General features: G+C 45.6%; 1 protein-coding gene across 5 annotated transcripts in view; it reads left to right on the top strand.

Annotated features, from left to right (window-relative positions):
• The window catches only part of LOC149867302 (aldehyde oxidase-like), a 79,375-nt gene that overhangs the window by 8,801 nt on the left and 43,057 nt on the right, over nucleotides 1–27,517 (top strand). For 3 of the 5 annotated variants that reach the window (XR_016442008.1, XM_090045144.1, XM_090045147.1), the window contains exons 3-13: nucleotides 242–338; nucleotides 1,605–1,713; nucleotides 2,838–2,964; nucleotides 10,520–10,581; nucleotides 12,735–12,824; nucleotides 18,297–18,377; nucleotides 19,121–19,265; nucleotides 20,090–20,182; nucleotides 24,152–24,303; nucleotides 24,924–25,017; nucleotides 27,074–27,183. Coding sequence is in view for 4 of the 5 variants with exons in the window: in XM_090045144.1 (XP_089901270.1) it covers nucleotides 242–338; nucleotides 1,605–1,713; nucleotides 2,838–2,964; nucleotides 10,520–10,581; nucleotides 12,735–12,824; nucleotides 18,297–18,377; nucleotides 19,121–19,265; nucleotides 20,090–20,182; nucleotides 24,152–24,303; nucleotides 24,924–25,017; nucleotides 27,074–27,183 (1,160 nt within the window). In the remaining variant the exon portion in view is untranslated. Of the gene's footprint in view, nucleotides 1–241; nucleotides 359–1,554; nucleotides 1,714–2,837; nucleotides 2,965–2,994; nucleotides 10,396–10,519; nucleotides 10,582–12,734; nucleotides 12,825–18,296; nucleotides 18,378–19,120; nucleotides 19,266–20,089; nucleotides 20,183–24,151; nucleotides 24,304–24,923; nucleotides 25,018–27,073; nucleotides 27,184–27,517 lie in introns of those variants that run through there. The other 2 variants (XM_090045145.1, XM_090045146.1) reach the window with 2 other exon arrangements.

The following is a 27,517-nucleotide window of genomic DNA, read 5'->3' as shown; positions in this document are numbered from 1 at the left end:
TGGGAACTGTTTTTCAATTTTGGTCTTATAATAATTGCAGGTTTCAATTCCTGTAGAAATCAGTGCCGTATATGTGAGCTGTGGCACTAACTCAGTTACATATTCCACATGTATTGCCTTCAAAAGAAAATTGTTCTTAAGTTTTATACATTGTGATGAACTGTTGGGAGCAGAGCAACTGCCAAAAATGAGACATTAAATACCTGTGGACTTTTTATTTCCTTAATTGCAGTTGTTTCAGTCCGTCTCACAGGAACTAAGTATAGCTGTGGTGGAGGGGGCTGTGGTGCCTGCACTGTGATGATATCAACATATGAACCACTTTCCAAGAAGATTTTGTATCCTTAACAAAAGATGTGTAAGCTCTGTTGAATTTTGTGATGTTTTAAAAAAGAAATTTAATTTCTGCTTACTGAAAGAAATAGGTATATTTAAAAACAAAAGATAGTAAGTTTTCCTTGTGCAGCACTGCAAAAACTTTGTAAAATGAATAATAATAGCATAGATGTTGAGACAAAGTTCAGTAAGTGGAGCAAACTGTGCATTCAGGCACGTTACAAACTAGTTGAAGTTCTTATGTCCAAATGCAGTACTTGGTCACTGGTCAGTGAAATTTTGCAATCATGTTCAACAACTGCAGTTTTTGGAGCATGACAACCACTATCAAGAACTAATGCTGACTTAGAGTGACTGATTAATCAGTGACTGATTAAGGAGTAGGGCTCTTGACAGCCCATCCTATGATGGAAGTCATTGGTGACTAATCTCCTGTTATGGACTTTGGAGGGTGCACTATGATGAAGAGGAGAAAAGGTTATCCTTTAGTAATGCTTTCCACAAAATTTTAACTTGGAGTAGTTTTCCATCGTTAACATTGCACAGAATAATTTTATTATGTGGGAGGTAAAAGTTTCATTCAAATGAAATTAAAGTTAAATGTAAAATTAATTTAATGTTTGCTTTTTATTAAAATAGTGCATACATTTTAATGTTTTATTTATAAGTGTACAGTTTAATATAAATATCAAAATCAAAACAAAATTAATTAACCGATACTGTCGAAACGTATCAGTGATTTTGATAGAAAATGTTTTGATGGTGTTGAAAAACTGCTGAAAATTTTCATTTCATGGTAAATTTTGAAATGTTGCTATTTCAAAGCAATTCAGAATTTCCCATGGTTCAGAAATTTTGGTTACCATCCAGTGTCATCTACCAGGGGTAATATTTGTTCTTTAACTGTTTAGCATGCAAAGAGCTTCCCTTATCCTCTCCCCTGCTGTGTGCTTAGAGCCTAGTTACAGATAGAAATAGTCGAGAGGAATTATATGACAGAAAGGGTGAGGTACTTCATACCCATGGCCTGTAGAATGCCAGCCTGAAACAATGTGCAGATGCTCTATAACTGCAATGGTTGTGGCCCCATGACTAGACAAGTGACTCCAACAGTGTGAATAAAATTACAACTGGTAGGTTTCCCCTTTTATTGAGTATTGCTCAAGATGTTGATGGGTGCTTTATAGAAACTGGAAACTTTATCTTCATTTTCCACAGAGTATGGTTAAACTATTTTTAAAGTCTTTGATTCTCCTTACAATCCAAAGACATTTTTCTGCCAATGCCTGCTTATTACCCATATGTTCTCTGCACGGTGCTGCGGTCACCACTGTAGAAGGTGTTGGAAACACAAAAACCAGGATTCATCCAGTTCAGGTGAGGGCTTGCCATTAGGAGTAAAAGGATTTCTTCCTTTTGTTTATTCCTCTATGTCATTGGCTGGCTTGGCAATGCTGTTACAGCAATAGTTTTCAACCTGTGATCCCTGGATCCATTGGGGTCCTGTCTAAGGAGTCTGTGAAAGATGACTTTGATCAATCAAAACTATGTGAATACTCACACTTACAATACAAAGGGGTCTGTACCCCCATTTGAAAAAATTAGGGGTCCTCAAATGAAAAAAGGTTGATGCTCTAATACAGTTTAGGACATTGGGGAAAACTGTGCTGGTTGTTCAGGCAGTGTAGTCTGAACTGATTGCTTTGGGAGTCGTTTGGAATTTTGACTGGCAGCCCTAACCCAGCTAATGACTCCAGATGGCCACTGTCTGGGCCTCCTGATTGGCTGCTGAGAGTGCAGCTTCCCATTTTAGTTCAAGCTGTGACAACAGATTCCAGGCCAGCCAACAGTTCCTGCTAAAATTCTGGCCTGGCAAGCCTGTGTGACATAGTACTCCTGGTTTCCTGACTCTGCTTGCTCTGTTCTTGGGCTCTGGCTTCTGAATTTTCTCTTGGTTTGGTAATTTTGCCTCTGTCTCCAGAACTTTGACTCAGCTTGTGATTCATAGCTTGCCCCTCAGACTTTCCTTGGATCTGGCAACTTTGTATCTGTTTCCTGACCCCAGATTTGCCCTGTGTTTTAGACCCTGCCCCGGGCAGCCTAACCATTTCATTCTCATTGATAAAACCAGAGCTGAGTATTCTGGATTTTTAAACTGATTCTACAGTGAAATTCAAAATAAGTAATAGACTAGACAAGAAAGCTGAGCATCACTGACTCATGTTGTCACTGGGACATGGCAGTGCTGAATTCTGCAGCACCTATTTAGGTCCCTTCTAACCCTATTTTCTATGATACTATGGTTGTGAAAGGTCGGGCGTTTTTTTGACTTGACAAAAAAAATGACTTCCTTCTGTTTTAAACCTGCTTCTTGATAATTTGTGTGCTGTCCATGTATATTCTGAGTCCTAATGAATAGTAACAGCTTTAAAACTGAATGAAAAGGGAACTTTATTAATACAGCATTTAAAAGCAGGGTACGCCGCCCTGTTTCATTCCAGGAAAGGCTGGCAAAATGCCATGGTTCTCAGTGTGGCTTCTGCACCCCTGGAATGGTGATGTCCATGTACACTTTGCTCAGAAACCACCTGGAGCCCTCCATGGAGCAGATAACTGCAGCTCTGGCTGGTGAGTTTTCTCATCTGAAAGTCATTTGGAATTTGTAAGTATCTTCTTGGTTCACATTTACTGTTGGATACTCTGCACATGTGGGTCTGACTCATAGCTTCTCTACAAAAGCTTCTCGACAGCCATGCACATAGCTTCTCCACAAAAATTCAAAATATTTTTGCTAGTAGTAGTTTTTCGCACCCCCGGGCTTAGTTGGCTAACATTGTATCCTAGTTACGTTCCCCTCCTCACCCCCATCCTTCTATTGTTAGTCCCTTGCTCAGGTGATCTGTATTTCTCCATCAGCTTTGTCATCTTTTTGCTGGATTCCCAATCCTAAACATTTACTAATAAAAGTCAATCTGTTTGGGGCCACAGGTTCCATCATGCTGCTTCCTCCTGATGGCATAAAGGACAGAGTGGCCCCAATCATCACTATTATACTACTTGTTGCTACTGTTTTACAGCTTTTTTCCCCTCATACAGTTTCCTCCGTACAGCTCATGGATGAAAATAATAATCACAACAGGTTTAGTTTAGCTAGCGCCGGTCCCAGGGTTCAGCTGTATTACAGAACCTGAGTCCCAAGGCTCTAAATCAGTGGTGCTCAATCTTTTTGTGTGTGGGGTGGAATGAGCAGTGCCTGGTCCCTCCACAAGCTGGCTCCAGCTGGTAGACCCAGTCCAGCACCTAGGATGAGTGTGCCAGGGCAGCAGGGTAGTGCAGCCCTGATCCAGCCTTGCATGGAAAGGGGAGTTGACCTGGCCCTGTAGGGGGAGAGGGCATGACCCCACTTCAGACCAGCCCTGCCAGGGTAGGGGACATAATTTGACCCCAATCTGGTTGGAAGGAGGGGAGGGTTAAGGAGAGTTGGCCCAGCCCCAGGGGTGTGGGGGTCATGGCCTGGCCTGAAACCAGCTGCTCAAGGATGGGCCCCAGTCCCACTGGGAGAAGGAGGGAAATGGCCAAGCTCCAGTCTGGCCATGCAGGGGCAGGTTCATGGCCTACTTCTGACTGCTGTGCAGGGCTTGGGATTTTGGCAGCATGGCACTATTAACTGCCACTGCTTTCCTGCCACCAAATTTCCTGACACATGGGGAACCCTGCAGGCTGGTCTAAGACTCTGTGGACCGCATTTGGCCTATAGGCCCGAGGTTGGTCTCCCCTGCTCTAAATCATTTCCTTCTTGTAAAGGAGTAACCATTGCCTCATTTCAGAGTCATATAATTGTAGGATTGGAGGTGGCCTTGAGGGTCATCTAAACCAATACCATCCACAAATGTAGGATTCTATATTCCTAATCCCAGATTTATGCCTGACCCACATCTTCATGAAAACCTCCAATGAAGATTCTACAACTCCCATAGGCAGCTTGTTTCATCATTCTATGGCTCTTATAACTGAGGTTTTTCCTGAGATTTGTTCTGAATATGCTTTATTACAGTTTACATCCATTGCCATATGCCCTGCCCTGTGTTTTAGGGGGAACAGTGAACAGTTGTTCCTCTTCTTTTTTCTATGGAAGTCTTTCAAATACTAGAAAACTACTATATGTCCACCCCTTCATCTATTTTTCCTGAAAATTAAAATAAATAGTGCTTTCTGACCCCTTATTCATGTGTTACTTGCCTATGGACTCTTTCCAGTTTTTCCAGATCCTGCTTTAAAATATGGTAGCCAATACTGGATGCAGTACTCAAGGTGAAATCTAACCAGTGCCAAGTAGAACAGTACTAGCACCTTCTATTCTTTTGTATACAAACTGCAATTGTGTCACTTGTGACATCACATTGTTGATCCGTGTTGAAGTTGTGATCTAACCATAACCCCCAAATTCTTATCATTCATGTTACTTCCCAGCTGGTTATCCCCCATTTTATATTAATGCATTTATCTTTTCTTCCCTCAGTCTAGCCCTTTATATTTGTCTTTATTAAATTTTGTTTTGTTGTATGGCTGGCTCTCCAGTCTATCGAAATCCCTTTGAATTTTAATCCTGTTCTCCAAATGGTTTTCAACCCCAGTTTTGTCCTCTGCAAATTTGATCGGTACTTTCTCTCTCTCTCTCCATCTTGGTAAGTAAATAATGTTAAACAACCAAAACAGACCTGTATTGGGAACAAAAAAATTATACATTCACTGTATTCCCCTTATCCACCAAACTGGATACCTTGTCATAAATCATGTCAGGCTAATTTAATTTCCTTTTATTCTTAACCGGTTCACCTAGGCTGCCAGCAATCACCACCTCATCGTACAGGTCTTTAAAACTGACTGTTTTATAATTTGCTCTAGTAAATGCCTAGGTACTGCAGTCTAACTGACTAATCTATAATTCTCTAGACCCTCTTGAAAACATCCTGTGAAGGAGATACTAGTGCTTCCCTGGATAGGCTGTTCTCTGCCTTACTATTCCAATGGCAGGGAAGTTTTTGCTGAGATGTAATCTAAGTATGTTGCTGGATTTTAAAACCATTGCTTTGAGTTCTGCCCTCCATGGCAAAGGAGAACAGTTCTTCCTCTTTATTGCAGGCTTTCAAATATTTTAAAACTGTTAATCATGTTCAGTAGTGTAACGATGGGTGGAGAAGCAGGATACATGCTCCAAGTGCTCCAAGTGTTGTATGGTGGGGGTGGTATTAAAAGGGAACTGGGAGTCTTCATCTCATTCTTCTGTCTCCTCTCCCCCTGTACCTTCCCTGGAGTGGCTTTGACTCTGGTTCTGGCAGCAGGGAGGGCAGAGCAGAAGCAGTGATGCACATTGTTGGAACAGTGGGCCAAGTTTCAGTGCTGTGTGAAGGAAATTAAACCTCATTTTCACTGCCAGAAATTGTCATCTAAGTATCCACTCAAGACATGTTGGCAGGAAAGGTGACATACTCTCACAGCAGTGAACCTCCAGCCAGTGTTCCTGCAATATGTGTTCCCACTGCTCAGGGTACAGTGCAGGCCCATTAGGCCTCTGATCTTGTTCTCCCTTGATCTCTTCTTCTCCAAAGTAAGCGTATTTAGTTCTCTCAAATTTTCCTCATACAGCTTTCCTTCCAATCACCTTATCATTTTTGTTGCTTGCCTCTGGACCCTGTCCATCTTATTCACATCTTTCTTAAATTGTGGAATCCAGAACTGCATGTATTACTGTAGATGAGGCCTGCCAGTAGTGTGTTCCCATCACCTCCTGGTTCTTGCACCTCATAATCCTGTTGATGTTGCCCAGAATTGTATTTGCCCTTTTTTTGTGACTGCATCACATGTTGAGTCTGTGATCCATGAAAACATTGGGGTCATTTTCAACACTATTGGCTAGCCAGTGATCTCCCATTCTGTACTTTTGCATTTCGTTATTCTTCCGTAGGTGTAGCACCAATCAAGAGGTCCCTCTCTTGGGTTTTTTTTTTTCAGATAGCTCAAAATCTCCTTCCCTAGCCTCATTACTAATAATTAGTCTCTTGCAGTTCTACTTATCTTTTTTTAGCACTGAAATGCCTTTTATCGAACCTCCTATATTGTATCCTTCAGGAAGTGCCAGTCCACTTGGACTTCTTTTTCTTTTGATTTGTCTATCTGTGGGACACTACTTATTAGTTCTGAGCTGGTTGAAATCTGTCATTTTGAAGTTCATTGTCCTTGTTTTGCTCTTTTCATACCTTCCTTTCATTAGGAACATGAGTTCTGTAACATCATGGTTCCTCCCAAGTTTTCAAACAGCTTCACATCCAGGTTCATCTCTGTTGGGCAGAACCAAGTCCAAAATAGATGATTCCCTATATGTCTCCTCAGCTTTCTGCAGTAGGTAGTTGTCCTCCTAAACATGTTAGAAATTTGTTGGACCTTTCATGTTTTGCTATATTTTCCTTCCAGGAGATATAGTAAAACCTGTTACACCCAGGATAACTCTGGGGGCATTTATTTTGGCTGAAGAAGTACAAGATGAGCCAAAGCAAGTTCCTCCAAATTATGCAGTATTTTTTGGGATATTATTAATCAGAACAAAATACTAATAGCAGCTACATACAGTACAGCAGTGATTCATAACCAGGGTGCCACAACACCCTGGGGTGCCGTGATCCTTTCAAGTATGCCATAGGGGGCCACACAATGTTAGCACGGTCTCGTGTTGAAATACAATTCCTGTGATAAACCCAGAGATTTCAAATAGAAATCCATAGTGTTAAAAACATTCTGACCTGTTGTGGCTTTTCTGAATTATTTCTAACAGAAATAATTTTCTATTAACATAGAAAATTAGGGTTGAAAGGGACCTCAGGAAGTCATCTAGTCAAACCTCCTGCTCAAAGAAGGACCATCCCCGACTAGATGACTCCAGCCAGGGTTTTATTTTTCTGTAGTAAAAAAAATCAAGTGAAAACTAAGACCTGTCATTTTCCCAGGGGTGCCTTAAGTCTAGAAGAAGAAAAAAAGCCCCACACTCACCTGCTTCAGCCAGGCAGAGAGGCAATCCTCACTGCCCCCCACTACCCCACGCTGTGTAGGAGACTGTGCCATGAGCCCCCATCCCCTGCTTGCTCTCCCAGCTCCATCAATGGCTGCCCTGCCCAGCACCAGCATCCTAGTACTTTGGAAGAAAAAAAAAACAAAAAACACCCTGCACTCACCACCTCCTGCCAGGTGTCGGGGGGTGCAATCTGCACTGCCTCACACTGCCCTGCATATGTGCGGGGGCCCAGAAGCCCCGACATCTGCTGCAGCAGTCGGTGAGTGCAGGGCTTTTATTCATTTCATTTTTTTTTAAAGAGCTGGGACACGGGCTGGGCAGGCTAACTATTGACAGGGCCAGGAAAGTGGATAGGGGATGGAGGCTCGTGGCTGAGCCTCCCATGAAGTGGGGAACAGCAGGGATTGCCCCCCAACTAGCAGGAACCGGTGAGTGCGGGCTTTTTTTTCTTTTCTTTTTTGAAAAGCTGGGACACTGGGGCCGGGTGGGTCAGCCATTGATGCTGCTGGGAGAGTGGGCAGGGGTCAGGGAGCACTCAGAGAAGCTGGGGAAGCAGGCAGGGGATGGGGCCTGACAGGGGGCCCCTAACCCATGGCCCTCTGCCCCCTCTTCCAGCCCCCCCTTTAGCCACTTACCAGCACGGAGTCCGGATCCAGCTCCCTGCGGTAGCAAGCAGGGACTACCCGAGTCTCCAAATCTTTTCAGAATTGATTCAGAGACTTCGAATCGATTCAGACCTTTTTATTGGTCTCTCAATTCAATTTGGATTTGGAGATTCGGCCACCGAATCAGGTTGAATTTCCTCCGAATCGAATCAGCACCTGAAGCTTCGCATAGCCCTAATATGCATGCTTGAAGGTTTGACATGCGTAGTGTGTTAGTGAGTGGGATATGCTGCACTGAGGTGACCCCTGGAGGGATTGAGAACCTGTGTAGACATACAGGCAACCCTTGCTTAGTGCTCTGAATTGGTTTCAGAAAAAACAAGCACTAAGCGAAACCCATTTCCCCATAGAAATGAATGTAAATAGAAATTTATTGGTTACTGCCTGCCCTGCCACTGCCTCTCCCCACTCCCCCACCCACCTGCCAGCGCTCCAAGCCCAGGCCTGTGCTCCTGCTGCCCTGCTTTGGGCCCCTGCTGGTCCTGGCCCTGGGCACTGCCATGTGTCACATGCTCATGCCCAGCCTCTCCTCACTGCTTCTCACTGCTGCTGCCTTTCCCCACCCCCCTCACTTGACTGCCAGCATCTCCAGCCCCACTTGCCAGCCCGGGCACTGCCTGCCCCACTCTGGGCTCTGGCCCCTGCCGCCAGGCACTGATGCAGGCCCTGTGCTCCTGCCGCCCCACTCTGGGCACAGGCCCCCACCGGCCCTGGCCCCAGGCACCAGCATGGGCCTCGCACTACTCACCTCTGTCACTGCCGCTTCTTCCCATCTCCCCACCCTCTCCAGCCCAGGCACCGGTGCTTCTGCTGCCCTGCTCTGGGTGCAGGCTTCCACTGGCCCTGACACAGGCCCCACACACCAGCTCAGTCCCCGTGCTCCTGCCTCCCACCCTGGGAACAGGCCCCTGCTGGCTCTGGCCCCGGGCACTGGCTTGGGTCCCATACCTCCTTTCTTTTGCAGTCATTTGTCTCTACCCCCCTGCCCACTCCGCCACCATGTGTCAGCCTGGGCCTGCACTTCTGCCATCCCACTCTGGGCCCTCATGCCTGCCCGCCCACTCACTGCCAATCACTCACCTGCCACTCGCTGCTGCTTCTCCCTGCCCACCTGCCTGCCAAAACTCTGATTCCACTGAGCGCTATAGAGAAACTGGCTGAGCGCTCAACGGAATTGGGTATCAATTCTAAATGAGCGCTATAGCAAAATAATGCTAACTGAAACCGCATTAAGTGGGGGTTGCCTGTATTTGCAGAGTGACGTGGAATCAAGACTGAAACACTTTTTCTAATGGAGAAGTGTAGGTGGCCAGTTTCAGATTCTCATAAGCATGAAGTTTCAGTGCCATCTTCATAAACACAGATTTCTAATGGCTCAACAGTTAGCAAAGTGACTTCAAGTTCCAGGGGTCTAAAATAACCAATTCAGTCCTCCCCTGTATCATCTACGACCACTATAATAGTGATCCAGTCACATTAGAAGTAGTCCGTTACTCTCACTGCCCTCATGAAAAAAGAGTATGCTTCAAGGTATCCTTTTGACAGAGACCCTCTTCACTGGTACTCCACAAGAAAAGGCTGGATGGACACTTGGGCAGAAAGAGTAGTGCCTTTGAATCTGGCACTCCATCAGTTTCTTCCTTTGGCACTGTAGTTTCAGAGGATAATGTCCAGCTAAGTAGGGCTGTGTGAAGCTTCAGTCGCCAATTCAGTTTGGAAGAGATTTGGCCCAATTCAGCAGCAGAATCTACAAATCCGAATTGAATTGGGAAACCCATTAAAAGGTCTGAATTGAATCCGAAGCCTCTGAATTGATCTGGAAAAAAATTGGAGAGATTTGGATCCAATGGGGAGAGGCAGGCACAGTCAGGTGGCTGCAGGTTCTCCTGCGGCTCCTTCAGCTGTGCCTGCCTCTCCCCAGGCAGGGAGAGCTGCAGGAGAAGCCCTGATGGCTACCCTGCCTGGCCCCAGCCCCAGCCCAGCCTCAGCCTCAGCCTCCTGGCACTTAAAAAAAAAAGCTCCATACTAGGGCTGCGAAGCTTCAGTCTCTGATTCGATTCGGCAGAGATTTGGCCTTATTTGGTGGCCAAATCTCCGAATCGAATCAGGAGCCCCTTTAATCTCTTCCCTCTGCGGCCGCTCACTGAGCTGGGGGGGAGCACAGGAGCCACCAGTGCACTCCGTGGCAGACCCAGATGTGGATCGGAAGTACTCTTGGTACACTTCGGGGTTAGCTGCTGAGCACATGGAGGGCCCCCCTGCACTCCTGTGGGATGCTCCATCTGCCCCAGAATTGCAGTGATCATGAGCTGCATCTGGTACCTCGAGGTATGTAGAAAAAACTTTTAAAGCTGTGTCTGTGTCCAAATCATTGATTCTCCAAATCAGTGTCGAATCTTCAGATTCAGATTTGGATGAATTAAGTTTTCTCTTAATGTTTTTTTCTATTCAGGTAACTTGTGCCGCTGTACTGGTTATAGGCCAATCTTAGATGGCTGTAAAACTTTCTGTAAGGTAAGAGGCATAATAGAACATTTTTCTAAGGATTTTTTTATTTTTGGGGAGGGAGCTGAGGAAGCAGGGAAGATACAGTGGGGGAAATAAATTATTATGAACTATAATATCTAAACAACCACAGACAATTATGATTTTATACAAAATTGTATCTTTTTTTCTATCAAGCAAGCTTGGGTTTCCATCTCAATAGGACAGAGAAGCCATCTCTTAGGGCCTTATCCAAATCTTATGGAAGATTTTGCTTCTTTGTAAATATATTTTTGTATTTTTATAAATATAGTAAAAGCTCCATTATTCAGCATGAGTGGGGAATGCTGGGTGCTGGTTATATAAAAATGCCAGTTACCTAAAGATACCAGAGTGGGGGGGAGAGGTGGGTTGCACACAGCGGCATGGGGTGGTGGATGGCAGCGGCAGCACAGAGTGGTTGCACATGGCAGCAGCATGGGGTGGTGGATGATGGCGGCGGCAGCACAGTGCCGATTAATAGAGTATTCCAGCTAATAGAATGCTGGATAGCAGGGATTTTACTGTACAAGTGAGTTTTGGATTTAGTCCTGCAACATCTAGCTAAGGAATACAAATCGGAGTGTGCTGGCACAATGGAAAAAGTATTATAGGAACCTGGTAAATATTAACTTTTCATAAAAAGAACCAACACTTACTCACCTCTTTCACATAGGTAGTTTCAGCAAAATCATTGAGAATTTGGTATGAGAGTTGAAATAAGATTTGACCTTAAAAAAACATTTAACTTGTAATTTTAGGTCAATTTTTGTTTTGGATTATACAGGTGTAAATCTAGAGTAACTTTAGCTCATAGTTCCTTACCTCATATTATGTATGTAGCAATTGCTATAGCATTTGTGCAAAGGTTTTGAAATGGGAATCACTGAATAAAATAAAATATAATTAATCCAACTGAAATTTGTTCTGTACCTGCGTTCGTTAGTTTTCTTTCTTTTACGCATGCGCGCACCACGTTAAAAATGTAATGTATTAAAATACAAATACTTGCAATTTTATTTAGGGGTCATTCAGCCTTATCTACAGCTTGTTGATACAAGTTAACATGGCACACATTAAGCAGATTAACTCCTGATGGCTCACAATGTATAATTGTAAATGGACATTTAATAGTTTTATCACTGACCTTGAAAAAACTAAACTCTTGAAGTTTGCACATGACATAGACTGAGGAAGTGATAAATGAAGGAAATAGGCCACTTGTATAAAGTGTCCCGCTGCATTTGCTAGGCTGGGTGCAAGCCATAGGCATTTCAGCACAGCCAACTGTAAAGGCATACTTCTAAGCATAAGGAAAGTGTGCCATCCTTATAGGATGGGTGACTTTGTTCTGGGGAGCAGTGATTCTGGAAAAGAACTTGAGAGCCAAAAGGGCTTATGTGATCCTTGGAAGTAAAAAGAAGAGAATCTGCCATTGAAGGGGAGTTATGTTATTCTAATATTATAAAAACCTAAGTCTGTCTGTCTGCCTGTAACACTTTATTCGTGCTCTGATTGGCTATGTTGGCAGCCAATCGGAGTGCCCTACACAGACAGGGACAGACAGCAGAGCCCCACCATGACAGTGGGGACTGAGGGGCTGGAGGGGAGGGGGGCGAGGCCAGCCCCTGCTCCTTGGAGGCAGAGGGGGATGATGAGGGGCTGGAGTGCTGCCATAACAGAGGCGACAGAGCGGGGTCTGCTTCTCAGAGCCAGGGGCCGATGTCCCCTCCCTACAACAACAGCCAGCAGGGAGGGGAGGCAGCAGGGAACAGGGGAGGGAGAGGGGGGTCTCTTTCCCCGCCCCTGTTACCCCCCCACCCCGTCATTCTTGATGGGCAGAATGCTTTGTTTGCACTGATTGGTTGACAGAAACAACCAATCAGAGTGCTCCAAGCAGCGTTGGCTTTGGTTCCCCCAGTCCATTCCCTGAAAGAGGCAGAACAGTAAGGCGTGGGGTGGTGGCACTCCATCCCAGCCCCCTTCCCCCATCCCCGCCCCCCGTCATTCTTGATAGGCAGTTGGCTAGTTACCTTCATATTGAGCATTGACATGACTGTTGCTAGAAAACGGTGTTCAGTTCACGTGGCAGGACCATCATTACATCAGATATATGTTTAATGATGGGGATATTACTATTTCAGGAATCATTTTGTTGTCAAAAGAAAGAAAATGGGAACTGTTGCTTGGAGGAAAAAGACAGTTCAGCTTTGTTTTGTGACAATGGAAGAAAGGTAAGCTTATTTTTCCCCAATCCCATTTAAATATAGAACTTGATGTGAGATGAAGAGAATTACACTGCCCATTCCTTGTATCAAAAGAATGTACTTTGTGCTGTTTCATGCAGCTTCCTACACTTGGCTTCCTGTAGTGCAGTATGTCCTCAGGGTTTCTGCTGCTGTTTTGTGAAAATGGGAAGTCTTTTTTGGTATTTTTAAAATGCTGAATATAGTATCCTGGGTATTCAGAACATTATTTTTCATTTTCACAGGAAATTAATGTACTGTTCACAGTAAAAAATTCTGCAATGCATCCAAAAACTAAGGACTGTGTGCATGTTGGACAGGATGGTGTGTGAAATGGGATTTTATCTTTTTTTCCACCACTGTATTAATGTAGGGGAATTTTGCATATTTGTATCATAGGCAGTAGAAAAAAAAAATGGGGTTGTGGGGAAAGTCTGTGGAGGGAGTGGGGGAGAGGGAGTTTCACTGTAGCCAGGTTCAGGTGGGACCTGAACAGATCATCTAGCCTGACCTGCTGCAACAGGCAGGAATGAACACTGGGTTCACAAGACCCCAGACAGGTGATCATCCAACCTCCTCTTGAATTTGCCCAAGGTAGGGGCGAGGACCAGTTCCCTGGGAAGCTGGTTCCAGATATTGGCCACCCTAACTGTAAAATATTGCCTTCTGATCTCTAACCTAAACCTATTCTCCATCAGCTTATTATCATTGCTCCTTGTCACCCCAGGTGGTGCTGGGGAGAAACGTGCTCTTCCTATTTGCTGGTGATCTCCCCTGATGAGTTTGTAGGCAGCCACCAGGTCCCCCCCTCAGCCTCCTCTTGCTGAGGCTGAGCAGGGTTAGGTCCCTCAGTCTCTCCTCATAGGGCCTGTGCTGCTGCCCTCTCACCAAGCGGAGGGCCCTCCACTGAACCCTCTCCAGGCTAGCCACATGCCTTTTGAAGTGCAGTGCCCAGTACTAGACACAGTACTCCAACTGCGGCCTGACCAGTGTCGCATAGAGGGGGAGTGTCACCTCTCTGGACCAGCTTGAGATGCACCTTTGGATGCATGACAAGGTATGGCTGGCCTTGCTGGCTGTGCTCTGGCATTGATGGCTCATGTTCATCTTGGAGTCAATAATGACTCCAAGATCCTTTTCCGCCTCTGTGCTTTCAAGGAGGGAACTCCCCAGCTTGTATGTATGCTTTGGATTCCTTCTCCCAAGGTGCAGCACCCATCGTATATCTACGTTGAACCCCATCCTATTCTCATCTGCCCACTTTTGTAGTCTGTCTGAATCTAGTTGCAGCCTCTATCTCCCTTCAAGTGTGTCCACCTCACCCCACATCTTAGTGTCATCAGCAAACTTGGACAGCGTGCTTTCCACCCCATTGTCCAAGTTGCTGATGAAGATGTTAAACAGTGCGGGCCCAAGGACCGAGCCCTGGGGGACCCCACAGCTCACATCTCACCAGTTTGAGCACATCCCGTCTACCACTACTCTCTGGGTGCGCCCCTTCAGCCAATTTTTTTACCCATCCAACTGTGCAGTAGGAGTAGGAGTGGGGCTAGGGCTCCGACCAGGCAGGGATCAGGAGGGAGCAGAGCTGAGTCTGGCCTGGATCAGGGCCAGGGCCCTCTGCACCCATGCACCGCCCTCTTTTCCCCACATCCAGGGTCATTAACTGGCTCCGGCACCTCCCATGCAAACAAACCCACTGCCCCCCAGCCTTTCACTGGCCCAGCTACTTCCCCACATGGGCCCCAACCCCGCACCAGCCAGGGGGGCCCAGAGCCAGGTGTCAGAGCAGGTCCAGCTTGCACCACCAGGCTGGAGGGAATGGGGCCCCCAGGGCCCCCACACACCTGGGATGTGGTGCAGGATGGAGCCATGGCTCATCCAGAGGGCATGGGGGTGTGGCTCCCAGTGCTGCACGCATCCTGGGAGCCAAGGGGAGCATGTGCTCCACCTGCCCCAAGCACAGCCTGGCGCCCTGCCATGCCACGAAGAACCCAGTGCAGCCCTAGCCCCAGTCCACCGTGGTAGCCTACCCTGCCCCACGCAAATTGGGGACATGTGCCCCTATGCCTCCTGGGGTGCATGTAGCAGCAGGAGCTGTGCTCCCTAGACAAACTGCTTGCTGCTCAGTCCTATACCACTGGCCCAATGTCCCTCCCCCTGCTGCAGCCGCCAGAAGCCCTAGGACAGGATGCCTTGCAGCCCTACCACTGACCCGCGTTTGAGGGGGCTAAGTCCCATTATCCCCCTTCCTTCTGCCACCTATGCTTCTGAGTTGAAGAATGTTGATATTCTTAGGCTGTGATCCTGCAGTGACCTGTGCATTCACAACTACTATGCTTATATGGACCTGTATGAAGTCGATGTTTTGTGGCGGCTCCAGGGTTTAACCACATAGGCCGTGTCCACGTGAGCCTGCACATGCATGTTTCAGCAACTCAGAGGAGTCTGAGATGCCACAGAAGGCACACCGTACACAAGAAAATGTTCCCTGAACTGCATATTTGCAGTGTAGACTCTAAACTTGGTAACTGGAAATCCCGGTATAAAAACAAAAATGCACGGGAAACAGTGGTTGAGGGTGTGCTCTCAGAGCATGCCTGAAGCAGCTGGAGGCTGGGTCCTCCAAGGAGACACTTTGGCAACTGGCGAGAGTGTCTCTATGGCTCCTATGTCCCCTTCCTGTCCAGTGTGCTGCCTCAACATGCTGGAGAAAAAAACAGGGCATGGCTTGCAGGAGCTTGTGACAACAGCAGTAGCAGGCAGTAGGCCCTCAGGGCACTCATGGCTCAGGGCAGGCAGAGCCCCCCTGCAGTGTGCTGCTCTAGCTGAGACCTGGGGGCTGCCTGTGGTGGAACAGAGCCTGCCCGGCCCAATGAATGGCACATTGATTGGGACCCATGGGGTGGGTGTCGCATGCCATCGGGCCAGGCAGGCTCCATGCTGCCATGTGCCAATCCCTGCTGGAAGCTCCACATGGAGCCGGCCTGGCCTGGCCTGGCCCTAGCGTGTGCAGCTCACCTGTAGTGCCAGGAGCCCCACATGCTGGCCTGAAGGCACATGCCAGTGGGCTCGGCCAGGCCAGTTCCATTCCTCCACATGCAGGCCCTGGAACTCAGCCAGAGCTACACTCCATCGGGGTACTCTGCCTGTGGCGGGCCATGAGCCCCCTGAGAACCTGCCACCTGCTGCTGCTGCTGCTAGTGTTGGGGTCTATGCACCATGGGAGATGAGGGCTGTGTGGCAGGGGAGCCCCACACACCCCTACAAACCCCATACCCACACACTTCCCACAAGCCCCATCTTGCTGAGGTCATCTGATCCCAGCAGTCTTTCCTGCCCAAGTGCAGGGGACTGGGCCCAGTGATCTGTAAGGTCCCTACTAGCCCCTAACATCTATGAAGCCCCACACCCAGCCACAGCCCTTTACAACCCCCGAACAAACCCCACACCCCTGTTGCAAGCTCCACACTGTGCATGCCCAGCCACCGGACATGACTGGACCTGGTGGTGGGAGCTATGACCTCACGGACAACTGCCACACTGAAGGCTTGCCTTGTGCCCATACCAACCCCCCTGCCTGCGGGGGGATCCTAGTCCTGGGAACCACTTGGGGGCCAGGGAGGAGATGTCAGCATGGATGGGTGATGGGTGGGGGGCAGGGATTGAGGTGTCAGTGGGGTCTGTCTGTGTATGGGCTGGGGGGGGCAGCAGGGGTGTGTGTGAGAGAGAGACAGATGTTGGGAAGGGGGGCACTTCAGGTAGAAATGGCTGCCACAGCTGGACTTGGAGCTTCCCTGCACCCCTAAAGCAGCCTCTGCAGGGGGAAGCCAGCCTAGAAGGGAAGAGGCTTGCCAAGTCAAGGGTTTCCCAGGAAGGGCATGGGGATCACTGGGGCCTGGGCACAGGCACAGGGAGCAGAACATCAAGAGCTTGTATTGCTTAGAGCTACAAAGCAGCAGGTGGGACAGCTGCAGCTGGACCTGTGTCTTGGTGCAGCGGGGGGCAGACCGGGGCTGCGGGTCAGGAATGAGAGGCATTGGCAGGGCTGTGGGTTGGGAATGAGGGGCAAGGGCATGGGCAGGGCACCAGCATATCAGTGCTGCTCAACACCACAAACCAGCATCCTCATAAGCAAAGGGGGCAGAGGGAGCTCTGATTTTCTATGATAAAAAAACCCCAAAACAAACACCAAAATATGTAGTTTAGTTATTTTTTATGATAATGATTGAGGCGGTGGTATGCTTCCGAAGTTCATTAAAATTGTAAATGTATCAATAAAACATTGTGCTCAACTGATACCTATATATTTATAGTGATGTTTTATTTTAATCATAGAAAAACATGGATTTTGTGGTTTTAATCAGGGACTTTGCAGTCCTTAAATAAAGAAAACCAGGATCCCTGCTGGTGAGGCAAGTGGCAGGACACTAGCAGAGCAGCCTGCCCAGGGCTGGCACACGGGACCCAGCTGGAGGGCAGATGAGGTAGCTGACCTCCTGGTCATTTGGGGCCAGGAGAACATGCTGCGACAGTTCAAAGTGGGCCACCACAATTGAGACAAGTGAGAGGAAAGCGGCCCCACAGTCTCCGGGCACCTTCCTGATCAGAGCCTCCTTCCTAGTCAAGTATAGGGCCCACTTGACCAGGGCCAGGAGGAGGTTGACCAGGAGGTCCTGGGACTCGGTATGGTCATGGATGGAGTGACCAAAAACAGAAAGGTGGGGATGAATCTCAGAAGTACCTGAGGGCAAGTAGCCCTGAGCTGCTTGCCAAGGCAGTTTTTTATACTGCTGGGGCCAGCACAGGTGCTGGTCCCTGGCTGAAGATCCAGGAGGAGCTGGGTGGGATCAGTTTGCCCCAAGTAGCACAATTTACCCCACACCAAAGCACATGTTCAGGTACATGTGCTGAGGCACAAATCTCTAGCACAGATTTGTGCTTCTGCTATTTGAGCTGCTGCTAGTGCATGTGCCTGCATGTGTAGATGCCTCCGGAGTGCTTAATATAGGAGTGGGGATATAGAATTTCCTTTGGAAGCTAAACCAGAGCCATGACACTGATTTTTATATGACAGTTCCCATCCATATAAACAATTGAGGCTATTCAAAATTTCCTTTCAATGATCTCTGCTGTATTATTATGTATGTCAAGTAGAGGGAATAGGAAATGAATCCATCCCTTCTCATTATCAATTGATCACCCTGCACTTGGGTGTTCAGGTATGTTCATCTCTACTTTCCAACCCCAGTGAGGACAAGGGAGGGTGATTGAGCTGTGTAGCATCCATGGCTTATGTATGGCATCTTGCTTAACATTTACTCCAAAGGCTTTCGGTGTAATGATACAGACTTCCATGGACATAAGTGGGGTTTAGATGAGACCTTACAATGCTTTCCTTTTTATAGTGGGTGACAAAGTAAAAAAAGTCCTTTGTTCTTTGTTTGTTTTGCTCTTAAGATCTGCACCAAATTATTTTCAGCAGATGATTTTCAACCCTTGGACCCCACCCAGGAATTCATATTTCCCCCAGAGCTAATGGTAAGAAGCATCTTTTGATTTTCTTATTTTGTGCTTTTGCTGTATCATTCATTATGTTTACATATATCTCCTTACTCATTTTAATGCTGCATCTAACATCGGGGAAAATATCACAGATTTTCAAAGAAGACCTGTAACGATGTCTGACATCTTTCAGAAGATCCAGGAGGATCTGTTGTTTTGTTTCAACAGAATAGTAGAATGATAGAAAATAGATCTGGAAGGGCCTTGAAGTCCTTACTGACAGATACGTATCTAACCTGCTTTTTTAAACATCCAATGAAAAAGACATCACTAGCTGGATGGGTAGGGATGGGGCTGAATTGCTCACTACAGGCATTGCTAAGGCAAAAACTCTTCAGTCAAACACAGGGGTATGGGAGACCATCCTGCAAATGAGAATTTGTATTTAAACAATACATCTGGAAACATTCTAGGTATGGGTTATATTAACATGTCCCCTTCCTTCCCCCAACCCCAATAATTCAGTCTCAGGCAGACACTCATCATAGTCCAGGGTTCAGACCAAAATTAAACTTTGACAGATATACAGGCAGCTGAAAACAAACTCTGGTAGTGGAAATTACCAAGCAGGCTTAACTATAGAGAGCATTACCAGCACTAGCCATGCTGAAGGGTCATCTATATACCACAGTACTGAGGGATGCTTAAGGGATTTTTCTGGCTCAGCCCAGTGCTCATACTTCCTCCCTATCTCTATTGTCATATGTTTTCCTTTACAGAGAATGGCTGAAAGTCTGCCAAAAAGAACTCTGGTTTTCCATGGGGAAAGAACTACCTGGATTTCTCCTACTAGCCTTGATGAGCTTCTGGAGCTGAAAGCCAAGTACCCAAAAGCACCTCTGGTTGTTGGTAACACTAGTGTAGGTATGTAGCATTAGAGCATGTCCTGTTAAACTGGTCCTTGTGTATGAACAGCATTTAGAATGTCTTGTGTATTTATGTTCTTAAACTGAGACTTAACAATGATAAAAACGCAAGGGATAAGTAGTTTGTTGTGTTAGGCTTTGTACAGACATTCAGTCTCTCCTGAGAGAGCTGCTCTGGAGAAACCATGATTGTACAGATGTCCAGGCTTTTTCTCCCACTGTAAAAATGGCCATTCCACAAGAAAAATAACATGGGAACAACCAGGGTCAAATCACTCTCAGGAGAGCAAATGTCTGTATATGCCATGTTTTCTCTTATAAGACAGCATGGCCTCCTAGCATCCGCCCACTCACTCCCTGTATGCCTTGCTGGACTCTGCTCCAGTAGACAGCATAACATGCCCCCTTCCCACATTGTGCTGCAGGGGAACACAGACTGACCATGGGCAGTCTGGGTCAGCCAGTCGGAGCTGTCATATGCTCTGCTGCCATCTGCTGCCTGTAAAGTATGCTGAGATGTCCCCACTATTTGCAGTGTCAGCACTGCAAGCTCTTCACTCTTCAGAGCCTCAGCATTCAAATGTATATACCAGCAGCTCTGGGTAAGTTTATCTACCAGAAGAACAAACTTGGGAGAATTCTCCCAGATTATTTGAATGTGTGTATGCAACCTTTGTCAGAAGTCAGGCAGAAGAGGGTGGCACTTTAAAGACTAACTGGTTCAAAGATGCCTAAGCTTTCATAGGTAAAAGCCTACTTCATCAGATGCTATATTCTAAAAAAGTAGTGATCTTCATTTTCTTTAAATCTTCTACTTATTAGGCCCTGAAGTAAAATATAAAGGAGTTTTCCATCCAGTTATTATTTCTCCAGTAAGGATCTTGGATTTGAATGTGGTGACATACATGGATGACGGTTAGTGGACCCTTTCCCCTCCCCCTCCTTGAAATGCATGGGATTGCTATGTATTAGTTAATGCTGTTCTTTTTCCCAGTAAGGAGTGTACAAATAACTGTACAGACACCTTGATTGTCCAAACATATGTAGAGATGCATGGGCTTGTTCTACAAATCCTGAAACTGAAGTTATATTGGGATAGTTAATGCACATTAGCTAACCCTGATCCCAACCAGGACCAATTCTTTATTACACCTTTTACCTCATTTTAGCAGGTTGAAGTCAGCTCTTACGAGAAACAGAACTGAAGCTTTTGCCTCCTTGGTCTCCAAAATCTGCTTATGGAGGGTCATATAGCTCTCCTCTGTATCCCAGGAAGGTGGCACCTCTCCAATATCAGGAAGGAATGGCTGTGCTACCTTTCCGATACCATTCCTGTTCCCTCTGTTGAACCCCACAGAGGTTTTCTTTGGATCCAGCATTTGTACTTGGGAAAAGATAGGAAATGGATAGGCTAGTAGAAGAATGAGCAGATGTTCATGGGGGCCATGGACTGTCACCCTATCCCACCTGCTGGAGAGTCCATGCAAAGATCCCCAAACTTTTAATAAACATTAATTAAGCCTCACAAATTCCCTCTATAATAGATAAGCATTACTATTGCCAGTATAAGTGAGGCTTTTTGGCAGTGGGGCAGGGTTGTGCAGCCTTGAGTCAGGAAGTTGAAGCAGTTTTCCTGTGACCACAAAGGGAATTTTTGTCAGAATTAGGATTAAAGTTCATGAGTTTCTGGCTCAGGGTAAGTCAGCACTGCACTCTATGGGCGCGTCCATACATGTAAGCTTGTGTACTTACAGCAGCTCAAATAGAAGTGGTGCAAATTTGAGCCAGGGCTTTTTGCTTCAGTGCTTGGGCATGCTTGGGGTTTGGCAGTGGGGGCTGCTGCCTGGCTGTGAGCTGTTGCACACCTGCCAGACCCAGATGGGAACTAAACAGCCAGTAGAGGCATCTGCCCCTGTGGGCCAGCTGCCAGTGGACTGTGGTTGCAAGGTTGCCTCTATGGCGGCACTACTGCCAGGTGTGCCCCCTGTCCAGCCATCTGGGCAGCTATCGCCCAGAAGATGTTCCAGGTGTGGTGGCCTGCTTTGAACTGTCAAAGCATGTCCTCCTGGTCCCATTTGGCCAGGAGGTCAGCCATAGCCAGCTGGGTCCAAGGTGCCTGGGTCTGAGCAGGCAGAGTCCTGCCACTGGCCTCCCTAGCAGAAATTCTGGTGTTCCCTATTGGAAAACTGAAAAATCCCTGTTTAAAAAAAATCCCAAAGTCACCCTGTAAAATACCTGCAAATCCATGTTCCACCACAAGTAAAACAAAAGACCACTATAGCAAGAGAAAGAGACAGAGACAGCGATCAGTTGGACAGTGTTTTCTTGATAAATTTAGAGTGGTAAAGCAAGTCTATTATCATAATAATAAAGTGAACCTTAAATACATGTTTCATGAATCCATGAATATATATTTTGCTGCCCTCGCACAGGGGCGGTGGTCCCCCCAACAGGGGTTATAGCCCCCAAACAAGTGGTACAGCCCCCCAAAAAGGGGTTCAGCCCCCTAACGGGGGGTTCAGCCCCCCACACAAGGGGTATGCCCCCTAATGGGGGCCAAATGACCCCCACAGGGGCTACCACCCCCCCCGCAAGGCCCACATGCCCCCCAAACTGCTGCCTCCCTGGCCCCACCCCCCACCAGTAGCTGCAGCCCCCTCTAATGGCTTCCTCACCCCCCCAACTTGCACCTCCAGGACCCCATGGCTAACCCCACAACCTCAGGCACCGTCACAAAACCCAGAAAAAAAAACAGAAAAAAAATGGGGGAAAAAAGCCTCTGTTTACCTGAGAAGCAGGGGTGCGGGGGGCTCCACAGCCTCCTGGCAGAGCCCCCCGGGCAGCACAGGACAGCAGGGGGACAGCAGGGCCTGGGCTGCAGCCACTGGAGCTGTCACTCTGCCCGGCACCGTGCAGTCGGGGCTCCAGTCAGCCACAAGGCAGCTCCAACTGTCGGTTAGTGCTGGGGGTCGTTGTTTTTTTAACCTATAGGGTGGAGGGGCAGGGATGGGGCGGGGCTTGGGGGGATGAGGCCAATCAGGGCAGGGGTCGGGGGCCTCGGGGTGGCTTGTGGGGGGAGGGGCCAGCCCCAGGGGCCTCGGGAGAGGGAGAGGCTGGCAGGGAGAGGGGCCAGCCCCAGCAGGGGTTGGGACCTTGGGGGGGGGCTGGTGGGTAGAAGGGCCGGCCCCAGCAGGGGGCTGGGCAAGTGGGCGGGGCTGTCAGGGGTCCTCCCCGTGGTGCCCTCCTCCAGCCCCCCAATCCCTTACTCACCAGCACCAGGGCGAAGGCCAACCATAGAGATGCTGTGGCAGCCAGAGTGTCTCCATGGAGGACCCAACCTCCAGTTGCCTCAGGGCACAGTCCCTGCTTTTTTAAACTTCAATTTTTTTAGACCCCTGGATAAGTTTGCAGCGCAGGGAACATTTTTTTGTTTCTGCACATGCTTGTTGCCACGCCTCAAAGGGGTTTGAGGTGGGGCAGCAGGCACGTGCACGCTCGTCTGGACGCGCCCTATGATGCTTTGTAGAGATACCCAAGCTAGTGCTAAACAAGCTAGCCAGAGCTTGAAGTAATTTGTGTGTCTTAGGAGGATAGATTAGCCCACACAGTGCCCTATTCAAATCCATGTTCCATACCACTGCAGACTGCTCTGATATTCAAGCTAGTTCTAAAGACGCTCGTGCAGGTCCTCCAAACTGTCATGCAGCGTGTAGTGTAGACATAGTCTCAGAACATTAGACAGCATCTTTCCATTTCCAAATATGTTTAACTGATACCTTTTCAATGATGGACTTTCCACAGACCTTTAACCTATTCTATTTCTATAGACTGTCTGCACATTGCTTATAAATTTTAAAGAAAAATTACATTTTTTTCAAATATATTTTCTGTCTTAAAAAAACTATTTAAAATAATATTGAAATCAGAACAACCTATATTGTGACCTAAACTTCCTATAATCTATCAAAATTATGTATATGAAGTAAAATAATAATATAAATCAGTATATGTTTGCTGCCAAAGTTTTAAGGGAAGTTGATCCATAGATCTAATAGAAGTCTGGCTAAGCATCTAAAACAAGAACATACTGATATTCTAAATCAGATTTTGATATCAGAAGTCTTTACCAACTGCAGAGAGAATATTTTCTTAAATGCAGTTAACTCAGAATCTTCAGTTCAATACTTGGTTCATTCAAAACTGAGAAGCCAGCTGGTAATTAAAAAAAATCAGGAAAGCTTATTTATTCATGAAACCAAATTGTGTGAGAATGAGATCTACTAATTCTAAAATCCTGAAGGGTATAGTAATCAGAAATTTCCATTCAGTTCAGTTCAGTTCATTAATTATAGATAATACTTTACTTGTTTAAAGAAAATCCATTTTCTGTGGAAAACATGTTTAGACAAACAGATATAAGATATATTTCTGTTTTCAAAAAGAAAAGTATAAAGACTCTATTCTGTAGCAAGTTAAGAAGGATTCATAGTTACCAACCAACGAGTGATCTTTCTTTAGGAAAATAAGTCGCTAAAAAGCATAAATACAAAACAAGATTAAAATTGCATATGTAATTCAAGATTTATTGTTTGCTGGTTTAACACATGGTTAAAATAGGAAATTTAAATTACTCTTATTTCATTCAGTCCCCCATGTGTATTTTGATAGCGTTTTAAAGCTATTTTTTTTTTTCCATATTTACCTTATAGCCAAAAATGAAGTATGATTGTCAACTTAAACTAGTTCTGTATGTCCATTCATCTTCTAATGAGAAAAAAAATGTGATAAAAGCTTAATTGTATCACAATTGTAATATTTTAACATGGTTTATAAGCCTGGCAATGGCATGCTCACATTTTACTTTTTGTAACAACTTGGTTTCAGGATTAACCCTAGGAGCTGCTTGTAGCCTTGCACTAGTGAAAGACATCTTGACAAATGCAGTCTCAGACTTGGCTCAGGAAAAGGCAAAGATCTTCCAGGCTCTCTTGTATCAGTTAAAATCTCTGGGAGGACAGCAGATCAGGAATGTTGCTGTACGTTGTCTGCTATTTGCAATAACAAGTGTGTACTATTCAGTAGCACAACTAAGGGTTGGCAAGAGAGGTACCAGGCCCAGGCACCAAAATTGTCCCCTACCCCTGTGGAGTCCATGCCTTGGCCACAAGAGCAGCCCCGCAACATTGCTCACACAGGCAGGGCTGGAGCAGGCAGAACATGCAGAAGCAGCAGCAGCCAGGGACTATTTTAGTGTTCCTGCCATGGGCTCCTAGCACCCCCATCCCCCTCCACTGCCCCACTCTTGGAACTGCATGTGACCCACCTCCATTCTCATAGCTGCCCTGCCCCAGCTGCACGGTTTGCCCAGGGTGCCAACCCTGCTTGTTAAGCCACTGGTAATATTTGCTGTAACAAATTAAACTAGGAAATTCTCTGCCTTCACATGAAGTGCATATTCATTTTAAATATGCATTTCAGCTTGTGAAAATTTCATTTTGGTTTATTCTTATTTTCATTATTACTGTTATGATTTTAGCTGTGACATGTTAGCAAGTGCTGATTTGATACTCTTTTTAAAATGTACATTCACAGTATATACTTACATAAATGTAATTGTTTGTGAGAAAAAGACATGAATGCCTTTGGGTTTTTTTAGTCTTTAGGTGGAAACATTATAAGCAGAAAATCAACATCTGACTTGAATCCCGTTCTAGCAGCTGGTAACTGTCTCCTCAATCTGGCATCAAAAGGTAAGATTCATGGTAACTGTCTCCACGTCTCCAAGAGTTGCAGGAAGTCTTGTAAGGAACAAAATTACAATCAATGATTGTTGTTTAGGAAACCTACTTCCTGGCTACATACAAGACCACATTTGTCAGGAAGGGATGTGGAAGATGAGAACATACATGGCCACCAGCCTAGTCACCTGTATGTATAAGGCCAGGGACTTATTAAAAGAACCTTCAAAATCCTATGATTCAGGCAGTTGTACACATGACTCTATTTTAATTCTGAGACAAGGTTGAGTAGACTAAATGAGTGCTTTATGCTGGAAGGGCAAGCTGTCTTTCTTAGATGGATCATCAGTATTTTGGCCTTTATCAGAATTCTTTCTTGCCTTACATATTTGTCATCACCCTGTAGAACACATTCCCCACATAATTGTTCCTCAGCTGGGATTTGCCGAACCAGTGAATGCATGTGCAACTAATTGTACACTATTACTTTTAGCATTTTTCCTGCATGCACAGGTTGAGAGAAAGTATTTCTCTCAGAATGCAGCTTCATTCTAACTATTGACAATGTAAAAATGGCATCTTCTTACTCAGCTGACATGCCTCTCACAGGTAGGTATTCACTCTCTTGAGTGCAAAGAAGGAGAGTTCATTGGTTTCCATTCCTGTTAAACCTACAGAGTTAACACAGTAAGGAGAGGAATGTATTCCTTTTTGCACATCATTCACAGACCTATTTACCAGACGTCAATCAGTGATACCTTGGCAAACTCATGGAAGAAAGGGGAGCTGCACAGATATTATTGGATCACAGGATTTTTCATGCTGGTAGCAGCTGCCAAGAAAGAATGAACTCGGCTAGACTTCTGGAATTCAGGGCAAGTTCTTAGTTTGCAGCAAGGGAGTCTTTTAATATGTACACTGAGCATATTCACTGTGGACTTGTTGAGACTATAAACCAAGCCCACTGGCCATTTTCCTTATTTTTTTTCTTTTTTTTTACAAGATTCGTTTTCAGAACCACTCAGTAAGATGGGATCTTCATTGTTTTCATTACTAAATATTTGCAGTTTATATTTCTACCTTTCCAAAGGGCTCTTCCCCGATGTTAAAAAGGGCTCTTCCCTTTTATAATGGAATGGATAGTTTACAGTGCCATTCTTGCATGTGGTATTTGAGAAGTAATCTCCTTAATACGGCAGTCATTGCTAAAATTTTACTTGTATCATCCAAGTTTACTTTGGATTATGAGGGAGCGTTTCATATTATGGTTTAAGTAAAAGCAATACCAAAGGCCCCTTGGTTATAAAAAGTCTGGGAGCTGACTGAGGCCCATGAATGCTATAACAATATAAATATTGAATAGTAAATGAAAATCAATTCCTTTAATTCTGTCTTTTATCTAGCATATGCAAAAACAAAAGACACCACAGTTTGGTAAAAAGCCCTCATATTACTAATATACTATATAGAAATCCCAGAAAAAAACTCTCATTAATACCTCTTTATTTTGGCAGAAAATACTTTTGCTGCAAGAGATTATTTATTTCAGAGAACTTTCCCAGCAGAGAATTCTTTTCCCAATGGAAGTTGTTTATCTATAAGGAGGGAACTCTGGTATAGGTCTTCTGACATAATTGTACCAATAAGCCCTTTCTTGTATAGGCAAGGCTTATATATTCACAGTGTTTTGAGGCTAATAAATTCAGTTCAACTCCCCTTAGAGCTCTACTGCCCTCCCTCCCTTAGGCCCTTTAAAAATCTCAGATTTGACCTCATCAACTTCCATTTTCAATACATTCCATTTCATTTCTATTCTCAGCACAATTCAACACACAGAAAAAGGAAAAAAAAATACAAATTCTTCCTCTGCAGAAGTAACTGCAAACACGGAGGGATAACATGTATATAAAGATCTTGCTCCTGAGGAAGCATTATGTGAACTTTTAAGTAATCCTTTTTCCCCAAGGGTTATGTGTTGTTTCTTCTCAGATGCATTCATTTTATTTATGTAAACTTTATTTGTGTTATTCCCAGTGTCCAAAATTGTTATTTCTGATTTCTCCAACAGATCAAAGACGGCAGATCCCTGTAAGTGACATCTTTGCAGGTGGAGTTAGTAACAATACCCTTAAAGCAGAAGAGGTCTTAGTCTCAGTCTATATCCCTCATTCCAAGAGGGTAGGTGTTGCTGTGATGTTTGGCTTTCTTTTTTAAGAATAGTTGAACCATAATTGTATGTCATTAAAGCAGGAATACATGAAAGACATCATTTGTGATTAAAATAAAAAACCTGAGCATCTGCAGCAAGAAATACTGGCACTGGACATTGCCAGTCTGGTTCAGTTGCCACATTTAGAGCTGGAAAACAGAGTGAATAAAATGCTGATGTAATAGTTCTACTTGTGCTGTGAAAACTGATGAAGTCAATGGTATTTTCTTGGGGGCAGCAGAACAGTGAAGCATGCTGGAGGACACTGCTGTACTCTGTTTCCCAGAACCCTGTCGTCTTGTG

Source organism: Crocodylus siamensis, chromosome 4 (genome assembly GCF_052110815.1).
Source record: "Crocodylus siamensis isolate JL-2025a chromosome 4, ASM5211081v1, whole genome shotgun sequence".
NCBI lineage: Eukaryota > Metazoa > Chordata > Crocodylia > Crocodylidae > Crocodylus > Crocodylus siamensis.
This window is presented reverse-complemented; position numbering and strand designations above follow the sequence as displayed.